At 56.6% G+C, this 10,026-nt stretch overlaps 2 protein-coding genes across 2 annotated transcripts in view; one reads left to right on the top strand and one right to left on the bottom strand.

Moving 5' to 3' along the window:
- The first annotated feature begins 5,960 nt into the window (after positions 1-5,960).
- On the top strand, positions 5,961-8,404 carry CCL17 (C-C motif chemokine ligand 17). Its single transcript, XM_070397781.1, has 3 exons — positions 5,961-6,490; positions 7,674-7,791; positions 8,130-8,404. Exons 1-3 carry the CDS (start codon positions 6,421-6,423, stop codon positions 8,248-8,250), a joined length of 309 nt encoding a protein of 102 aa, XP_070253882.1. The 5' UTR covers positions 5,961-6,420; the 3' UTR covers positions 8,251-8,404.
- Positions 6,233-10,026, bottom strand: part of KIFC3 (kinesin family member C3) — a 268,780-nt gene continuing 264,986 nt past the window's right edge. The window contains exon 22 of the mRNA XM_070397771.1: positions 6,233-6,244. The gene's annotated coding sequence lies outside the window, so the exon portion shown is untranslated. The remainder of the gene's footprint in view (positions 6,245-10,026) is intronic.

Genomic DNA, 10,026 nt, shown 5'->3' with positions numbered 1-10,026 from the left:
GTTAGGGTTTTTCAAAATGCTGATACGCCGAGCTCAAAAGGTTCGCCATCCCTGGTGTATATGATCAGTCATTAGTCAAGGCTGAGGACAGAGATTTAGGGAGAGTCCATCCCAAGGCCAAAGGCCTGAGTGGATGATGTCAGGGAGGGAGAGAGGGCTGCTCCAGGGGAAAACAAAGCCCAGGACAGAGTGCCAGGCAGGCTTCCGCCACTTGCCAGCTCCGGGGTCCTTGGGTCGATTTCTTAACCACTGTGGTTGGTTGGGTTTCCTCATCTGTAAGCTGTGGCTGGGAGTTCTCACTGCCTAGGGCGGTAGTGAGGACAATAGAGACTCATAGATGGAACAGCTGAGGACCCGCCTGTCGGCGGTGAGAGCTCAAGGATGGTACAGAAAAGAGACCACAGAGAGCTCACCTGGGGCAGAGCCTCGTTCTGAATCCTGTGGGAGGGACATCAAGAAGGCAAATGGGCCAGCCGCAATGGCTCAGTGGTTGAGCCTCGATCTATCAACCAGGAGTTCACAGTTCAATTCCCAGTCAGGGCACATGCCCAGGTTGCAGGCTCGATCCCCAGTAGGGCGTGTGCAGGAGGCACCCAATCAATGATTCTCTCTCATCATTGATGTTTCTGTCTCTCCCTCCCTCTCCCTTCCTCTCTGAAATCAGTAAAAGTACAGATGAGGAGAGTGAGGTTCATAGAATTGTCCTTGGTCACACAACCAGGAACAGGCAGAAGAGGGGCTGGGTCCACAGCTGTAGACCATGCTTCCAGAACATCTGCTGGTAACGACTGCCCCTCGGTGCCCTTTGTGAGGGGTTGGCATGTCCAGGGAGTGGCCGTCGAGGTTTGCGAGGCCCGGAGAGAATGATGTCCCTAGAGTCTCAGGGCCAGAAACCACATTACTAAGAATTAAATCACACGTAGGTAAAGAGGAAATAGTTGTGGGAGGTGTACACGACACATCGGAGGAGTTTGTTCATGAGTGAAAGGAGAAATAGGGGGGCAGCGTGTTGGGTGTTAGGAGGAAGGGGGGGTGCTGGGGTCAAGGAGAGGTGTTCTGGGAGCAAAGAGACAGGACCGCGTCATCAGCAGAGGGGAAGGGGAACATGGGATGAGAGGGTGTGAAGAGCTGAGATGTGGGAGTGTAACTGAGGGAAGGATGCCCTTTGGGGGTGCAGAAGGAATGAGGAAACAGAGGAAAGTGGGAGCTAAAGAAGGACATGAGGGTTTAAGCTGCAGTCTGAAGGAGGAGAGGAGTGAAAAGTCACCGCTGGAACAATTAGGTTTGGCAGGAGGCAGAAATGGCCAAACCCACAAGGAAGCTGTGAACTAGATGGACAGGGAGCCAGAGTGCCGTGTTCGGGTTCCTCTACCTCATCCTTGGCAGAGGACTCAGGTGTGCCTCATGAACTGGCAGGACACACTGGACCAAAAAGAATTAGTACTGGGGTGAGGGAGCCCCTGGCTGGAATGCAAGCTGGGCTCGTGTTGTACTTCAGAAGCTTGTAAGTGTCCATGCATCGATCCATCATCCATCAGCCCATCTATCCATCCATCCATCTATCTTTCCTTCCTTCCTTCCATCCATCCATCCATCCATCCATCATCCATCAACCCATCCATCCTTCCATTTATCTATCCACCCATCTTTCTTTCCTTCCATCCATCCATCCATCCATCCATCCATCAACCCATCCATCCTTCCTTCCTTCCATCCATCTATCCATCTATCCACTCAATCACCTACCTCTGCATCCATTAAATAAACATATTTTATTGAGTACCTACTGGGTGCTAAGAGATTCTATTTTCAAGGAGTTCGCAGCAATAAACCAACAGTCACAATCCAATGGGAAGAGCGTGATAAGGAAGTTTGTGACCTGTGAGGACACAGAGGAAAGTGGGGACTGAAGGGAGGAAGTGAGGGTTTACGCTGCAATCCGAAGGAGGGTGGGAATGGAAGGAAGTGGGGTGTGAGAGAGTGTTCTAGACAGGAGGAACAGCCTGTACAGGGGCTTGGGTGTCACCGAGAGCCTGGCATTTCCCAGGAACCGAAAGAAGGCTGGCATGGCTAGAGCAAGGAACAGGGTGTGTGGGGGCAAAAGTTGATGCTGGAGAAGTTGGTAGGACTTCTATCTGTCCATCATCCATAAACCATGGATGGATGGATGGACTTCATCCTGAGAACACTGGGAGGCATTGAAGGATTTCTGAGAGTGGGGAGCCTTGCTCGGGTTTGTGTTTTGGGAAGATTGCTGGGCGTTAGGAGGAGGACAGGCTAGAGGGCACGCCTGGAAGCTGGGCGCTGCTTGGGGAGCCCTGTCCAGCGGAGAGATGGAGGGGGTGGCCATGTGAATGGTGGGAAGGAGATGGAGTCAAGACACATCCAAGTGGCTGACTCAGAGGTCTTGCTGATTGAACGTGGGAGTTGAGGGATGACCATTGAGGCTTTGACTTTGAGGAATCAAGCAGACTGACAATGAGTCAGAACAACGGACTCATCAGGGAGCAGGTCAGGCCCTTGGGACAGGGAAGCAGGACATGTTTTGGGCTCGGGGGATGGTAAAAACGTTTGAGGCCTTCACATCTCAGCTCCCCTGGGCAGAGCAGAATGATTTAGCTTCAGTTGGGAGAGGATGGAGCCAAGTAGACAAAGGACTAGATCAGTGATGGCGAACCTTTTGGGCTCGGCGTGTCAGCATTTTGAAAAACCCTAACTTAACTCTGGTGCCGTGTCACATATAGAAATTTTTTGATATTTGCAACCATAGTAAAACAAAGACTTATATATATATATTTTTTAAATATATTTTATTGATTTTTTCCAGAGAGGAAGGGAGAGAGACAGAGAGTCAGAAACATCAATGAGAGAAAAACATCGACCAGCTGCCTCCTGCACATCCCCCACTGGGGATGTGCCCGAAACTCAGGTACATGCCCTTGACCGGAATCGAACCCAGGACCTTTCAGTCTGCAGGCCGACCCTCTATCCACTGAGCCAAACCGGTTTTGGCAATACTTATATTTTTTATATTTATTTTATATATTTAAATGCCATTTAACAAAGAAAAATCAACCCAAAAAATGAGTTCGCGTGTCACCTCTGACACGCGTGTCACAGGTTCGCCATCACTGGCCTAGATCCTTACCCAGATGCTACCTGAGACCCCGGGCAAGTGCTTGCACCCCCTGGAGCCTCGGCTGACCCGGCCGTGACCTGGGGTGACAGCTTTTGCCAACGCAGTGACACTGTCGTGTGGGCTTGGAAGATGATAAGTTGCTTCCACCCCAGCAACTGGTCCCCTGCTCTGCAGCCTGGGGCGAAGTTCTTGGTGTGACAGCAGCATCCCTGGTCCCAGCCCAGCCCACAGGAGAGCCAGGGGTGGGGCAGGAGCCCTCTCTCCCTCCCTTTCAGGGTAAAGGACCAGGCTGAACGGGTAGGGAGGTGGGGGTGTGGACTCCCACCAGTCAGAGGTGTTGAGACGGAGTCAGCACGGCCACATCCTCCCACTCAGGCCCAATTTCCCGTTGACTGTCCTCACAGGCCCCGCCTGGTTTGTTTCCCTGCCTGAGCCCTTATCTTCCCTCCACCAGGAGCTCCCTATCCCCGGCAGCCCCCCCACAGACCTCTGGGTCACAGAGTCCACACAGCGCCACGAAGGCCTCGAGGCCTTATCACAGGCCCAGGCTCCAGGACACCCGTCTGGAAGGTCCCTTAGAATCCGGGAGGAATAAACCGGTTAATCCCTGGTGAGGAAACCACCTGAAAATGTCCCTGGTCTCCGCGGCCTCCCAAGGGAGGCCGAGAGGTGTGCTGGCCTCTGCGGTTTCTCCGAGGCCCCTGCTCAGCCTCACCTCCTCCTCCTTCGGTCCCCTGTTCACTCTGCCCAACCTCATGGAAAGCCCGCTGTGTGCCAGGCACTGTGCTGGGAGCGGGGACACAGGGTGGTGGGCAGAGACACGCCCCGTCCTCACGGAGCTTGCTCTCCTGGGGGCACATCCAGGCTCTTTCGTCCTCCAGCGTTTCGAGCTGTTTCCCTCGTTTACTCTGCACATTCTGTCCTCTGCACCTTTGCTAAGCCCTTTGCTCATGAGGAATGTCTGGCCCTCCTTCTCTTGGTATAAATCCTCCCACCCACAGCGCCCAGCTCAATGGCCTCCTCCTCCAGGCAGCCTTCCAAGTTGTCCAGTAGATCCTCTCCCCACTCTGGGCCTCATGGCCCTTTATCTCACCTGCACGTCCCTATGTGGACCAGGCCTTGCTCCTCTAGCCTCACCAGCTTCGAACTCCCCCAAGAGCAGGGGCTGCATCTGATCTCTGCCTGCCCCACAGCCGCAGCCCAGCCAGGCATACAGCAGGCGCTCACTGGCCCTCTTGCTGCTCTGTCCCTCCTCCCTCCCCAGCCAGGCAGCCTGCAGCAGCCCTGAGCTAGTGCAGACCTTCAGTTCCTGCTGCTATGACCCGTTCCCCTGAAGGGACAGGGGAATTTGGGTCCTTCCAGAGAAAAGTTCTGAGTCTTTGGCAGAACTGGGGGACTCACAACCCACTCGGGAGTTTCCCCAGCTGTGGGGGCCGGGGCCTCGCCATAAACAAACTGCTACTCCATCGCAACAGCTCCCTCTTGTCCAGCACAGGGCACCGTGCACAAAGGACTCCTGTGGCAGGTGGAGAAGCCACAGGTGGTGGGCAGCAGCCACTGGGCAGAGGCCACGGGGAACAGAGAGGTCAGGAGACTCTCTACCCCACAGGGCCATAGGGCGGCACCAGCAGACACACTCCCTCTGCCTCCCCGTGGGACCCAGACTCTCCCCGCCACCTCTGCGCTTTTGTGTTTCCTCTGGGCCCAAAGCTCTGCCTCCAGGCAGGAGGCCCCCCCTCCCCTCTCCTCCATTGCATGTGCAAATGGACAGCTGCCTGGATGACACAGGCATGGCCCAGCCAGGCGGGCAGGGGGCCAAGAACTGGCCCAGACTGTGGCTTGAGGAGTGGGTGAGGTTAGGGGTCTCTGGCAGGTGATGAGAAAAGCAGAGAAATGCACCCATTGTGACGGGGCCCCTGGGACCGCCCAAATGCCCCTCTGCAGAAGGTGAAGCTGAGGCCCAGGGAGGGTCTGTGAGCAGTGAGACCGAGACCGAGACTGGAAGAGGGGATCCTGCCCATAGGAGGCTCTGCCATGGACGGGGCGACTCCCTGCTCCCAGGAACTGAAGCAGCCCAGCCTCCCAAGGTGCCCTGGGGGAGGAGGAGCACCTGGCTCTCCCACCCTTTGTCTAGTCCAGAGTCACCGGTTTCCTCTCCAGGGTTCACAGCTGAGCACCTGGTCCCAGTGAAGTGGGTTGCACAAACACCACCTGACCACCTGCCGTTATCATCCCTGGTAATGGCATGTGATTGCAGGGGCGGTGTCATTCCACGGGTTATCATCCCTGGTAATGGAATGTGATTGCAGGGGCGGGGTCATTCCAAGCCGCCCCCAGTCCCTCAGGGACAGGGTGGAGCCAGGCCTAGGTCCCAAGTGTCAGAATCAAAGTCCAGAGCTGCCCACCTGGAGGTAGGCAGGACTCTCACCTCATTAAGGGGCTCTCACGATCTGGCCCGGGGAGCCCTAAGCAGACGATTGGCCATTTTCTCTGCTGACCCGATGCACGGATGCTGTGGCCATTGGGTTCATGGGAAGTCTGCTCCGGGTCTGGCGAGGGCTGCTGGGAGCCAGAGGCGTCCTCGCTCAGGTGAGACCCTGCATTTGGGGGAATGTGCCTTCCCAGGAAGACACATCAAATCTGGGCTAAAGGATGATTAGAAAGTGCTAGACTCTGCCTTCTGTGGCTCAGGGGAAGACCCTGAACTTGAACTTGGGAAAGGAGCCACGAACAAAGGTCTGGGCCTCAGGCCTTTCTCAGAATGAGATGGTCCTCCCTGCAGGGAGTTGCCCATGTGCACGTGCACCCAGCTGGTCCCCCGAGGAGAGGAACCCCTTTTGCACCTGGAGCTCCTCTGGTCCCAGGTTAAGCAGCCTCTCTTGGCCCCTGCCTGGCTGTCCCCGTCCCAGGGCACCGTGCACAAAGGGGGTTCGAAGCAGGACAACTCCAGTCGAGGACCAAGCTTTTTCTGTCCTAAGAGGAACCAAGAAATGTCTCTGCAAAAGGAGAAGTGTGTCGCCGTGGCCCCCGGATGAATACCCCACCTCTGTCCCCACTTGAGCCCCTGTTCACTGGAAAGCCACAAACATTCCAAGCCTGGACTTCTACAGAATCATCTCAAGTTCTTCGAACTCCACTGGTCCAGGGAAGGATGGGAGGAAGCGCTGATGGGCGGGGCCAGATCCCAGAGAGGTTAAATAGGTCACCTCCACCCTGGGCGCCCATCCTGTCTCCCCCGGCTGAGGGACCGCACGCAGAGACCTTCTCTGGGCTCCAGCACCATGACCCCCTGGAAGACGCTGCTCCTGCTCTCCCTCCTCCTGGGGGCTTCCCTGCAGGAGGCCCGTGCAGGTGAGAGGGGTCGGGGGTTGGAGGTGGGGAAGATGGACACACACACATTTGTGTGTTTATTTGCAGCTCACTTATTCCTGCAAAGATGTGAGAGGTCAGCAGCAATAGGATTTTGAGGGAGGCGTTGAGAGAAAAACAATGATGAAGGGGAGGAGGAGGAGGAGGAGAGGAGGCTTGGTGAGGGCTCCCACATCTCACACTCCGATGTTGTGAGCCGGTGGCTGTGGTTGTGTTTCAACAGCGAAAAGTGAACAATTCTCAGAAGAATTTGTCAGTGTATGTTTAGTGAATGGGTTTTCCATACCCTGAGGGAATCGGGTAAAAGCAGGAGACTCAGTTCCCAGAAGAGGTGAAGAGAGAGGTTTTTACATTCAGTTGGGAAAGGAAGGCTGAAATCAGACACAAGCTGGCGAGGGCCTGCCCAGCCCACGGGCAGCCTCAGAGGTTATCTTGTCAGGGGCCTCCTTCGGCGGCTGTGCCTGTGTTCTCACTCCTGTGAAGCGAGCACTGAGCACCTCAGCCCTGACGTTACAGCCCCCCGATGGTCAAGGGCAGCCGGGCTTCTGAGAAAACATGCTGGTATGGTAGTAACGAAGCCACACGTCTCCAGCTTGTCTCTGTGCAAGTGTCAGATATTTGTCGTTGTGCAGAGATGAGGGAACTGAGCCCCTGGGCCTCCGTCTCACCATCTGTCCAATGGGGGATGAAGGCACCTGTCTCAGGTGTGCTGGGGGACTGTGTGAGCTGTGCCAGGAAGGCTCAGCCCTGAGCTGGCGTTGAGCGTGCACACACTTACAGATGCATACACAGACACACATGCAAGTAAGCATGCACCACTCCCCCAAACACACACAGGTACACACACTCAGGCATATGCACACACACACACACACACACCCTCCCAAGCACACACAGATACATGCACACACACACACGAGCTCCCAAAGCCCACAGAGACCTTAGGCACACAAATGTGCGCATGTGACACACAGACACGTGCAGGCCCTCTACATGCTCCCCACACAGAAACACACTCACAGATCCTCCCATCAACACACAGACACACACACACACAGACGTGCACACAGACTCCTCTCCACAGACGGACAGACACACACACACACAGACAGGCACCCAGCCCACAGCACAGGTCTCACACCTGCTCCCGCTTCTTTCTCCGCAGCTCGAGGGATCAACGTGGGCCGGGAGTGCTGCGTGGAGTACTTCAAAGGGGCCATCCCTCTGCGGCGGGTGGTGCGGTGGTACCGGACCTCGGAGGAGTGTCCCAGGGCTGCTGTTGTGTAAGCCTGACCTCCCCCTCCACCCCCCCACCCCGATCCTGGGGGCTGAGCGTGGGAGAGGGAGGTCCTGGAGCTTCCAGAAGGGCCACTGGGAAGAGGAGAGGAGAGTGTGGCCTTCATGTCTCCTCTGTCACCCAGGCCCTGCCCCTGAACCCCCCCACCCCTCCACCCCCAGTTCCCGGGCTCTCTGGAAGGGAAGAGTCACTGAGGCAGAGCCTGAGGTCCCAGATTTCCTACTGACCCCGTGTGACGTCAGCAAGTCCGGCAGGTGCAGGACGAGGCTGCTGGGCTCTGTGGAGCCTTCTGCCCTGACGCTCCCCGGCTTTCTCCCTCTGTAGGTTTGTAACTGTCCAGGGCAGGTCCATCTGTGCGAACCCCAAGGAAACCACGGTGAAGAAGGCGGTCAAATATTTGCGAACCATCATGAAGTCACATGACCCCAGGGTCCAGGAGTCCTGATTTCTCCCTGGACCATGTGGAAACTTCCGGTGCCTCAGTGTTCACTACCCCAACCCCCGAGCGGCCTGGGTCCAGCGGGGGCCGTCCAAGGACGGAGTACCATCCCTTTCCTAACTGGAACCGAAGCATGAAAGGGCCCCGATTAAAGTCTTTCTGCCGCAGTCTGTGTCAGTGTGTCTGTCCCCCCAGGCTGTCACATTGCTGGCCCCTCGGAGAACATCTGGTCCTGCCCCATCCAGGTCAGAAAGGGAGCTGAGGCTCAGAGGGACCTGGGGGCAGGCCACACTCGGTGAGGGAGGCCCTGGTGTGAGAGGCCTAGGCAGGGGTGGGGCTGAGGTAAGAGCAGGGGGGGTGGATGGAGAGGCTCAGCAGACCCCTGCCTCTGTGGTGCATGAGCAGGGAGGGGTTTTGGGGAGCGTTGTCTGGGTTCTCTCAGGTCTCTTGTCGGACCCCTGAAGTCCCCAATCTCCTCCCAGACCAGCCTCTGTGTTCACCTGTGACCTCTTGCTCGGTCCCCTTACGTCTCTGACCCCATTCCGCAGACGTTTCCAGCTGGGGAGCTCCCTGGCCTGGGGGTTCCTGCAGCCCCACCCCCATCTTGCCCACCTCTCACTGCAGAACCTTTGCAAGACCCTCAATGGTCTGCTCTCGACTCCCAGCGGTTGCCTGCAGTCCCTGGCCCGGGATCTCACATCATGGCACTGGAGGCCAGAGAAACCCTCGTTCTCCGGTTCTTCTAAAGGCCCAGCACTCAGGCCAGGCCCCCTCAGGATACTCCTTCACTGATGGTCCCTTAGGGACTTCACGCCTGCAAACCCCCCCCTTCTGCCACATAATGTGATCTCGCCACAGCAGTGAGGGCCCGCCATGCTCACAGGCCCCGCTCAAACACAAGGGCAGGCACCCACTGGGCGTGGGGGGCTTGGGGGGGCCTGGGACTCTACCCACCACAGGGGCTTTGCAGTCAAACTAGAATCTAGCCACACCCGTAACTGAGCTCCACCCGCCGGGACCAGGAGAAGCAAAAGCAAGCTTCGAGCACTAATACCAAAGAATGCTTTTATTTATTGGTAAGATAGGAAAATCCAGGGCTCTCAGACCCACACTCTCTCCCAACTATTTGGCCAGACCCACTCCAAGTCTGTGAGGGCGGTAACGAGAAGGGTCTCCTGCTCAGAGAGGGGAACTGTGGGTTCAGGTCTCTGTCCTGCTTCCTCCAGCCAGGACTCTTCTAAAGGAGACGGAGAGGCCAGGTCCCTGGAAGGACCAGCCCCACTGTGCGGGACACAAAGTCTCCAAAACAGAAAGTTCTGTGGTGCAAGTTGAATTTGCACGTCTGTCAGACACCACAAACATCCCCTCGTCACAACTATCCGTGGAAGTACACGAGTTTAATAGTAACTGCAGATGAACAGAACACAGGTGCAACACACGAAAACACGGGTGGGGTGGAGGGGTACAGGGACTATGATCACAGCAACCCCTGAGTGACTCCCTTGGTGCCCTGAGGTGACGAATCCCTTGACTCACGTCACCAGGAACGGCATGGTGAGTAAGCCACCAACTCTGTAAGACACGTAGCGGCGCCGGCTGAGCACAGAGTAGGGGCAGGGCCCTGTCACGGAGTTAATAGTCGGGGAGCCTGGGCACAGAGTGTTATGATCAGCACATTGACCCTGGGAGGGGGACCGCTCCAGGACACATCCGATTCCCTAACACTATGAAGAAACTGGCCCGCCCCGGTAACCGGCCCAGGACACCTTGGTCTTTTGATCC

The sequence above is a fragment of the Myotis yumanensis genome, unplaced genomic scaffold, assembly GCF_028538775.1.
Source record: "Myotis yumanensis isolate MYYU_CA2020_CCGP unplaced genomic scaffold, mMyoYum1.0.hap1 SCAF_18, whole genome shotgun sequence".
Lineage (NCBI taxonomy): Eukaryota > Metazoa > Chordata > Mammalia > Chiroptera > Vespertilionidae > Myotis > Myotis yumanensis.
The sequence above is the reverse complement of the archived record's forward strand: the minus strand, read 5'-3'. Positions and strand labels throughout refer to the sequence as shown.

What these genes read in the sequence shown, in the direction of transcription:
- CCL17 (XM_070397781.1), top strand. Translation starts at nt 6,421, where the DNA reads ATGACCCCCTGGAAGACGCTGCTCCTGCTCTCCCTCCTCCTGGGGGCT. An exon ending in CCTGCAGGAGGCCCGTGCAG is followed by an intron (nt 6,491 to 7,673) that starts GTGAGAGGGGTC and finishes CTTTCTCCGCAG; the next exon opens with CTCGAGGGATCAACGTGGGC. An exon ending in TGTCCCAGGGCTGCTGTTGT is followed by an intron (nt 7,792 to 8,129) that starts GTAAGCCTGACC and finishes CTCCCTCTGTAG; the next exon opens with GTTTGTAACTGTCCAGGGCA.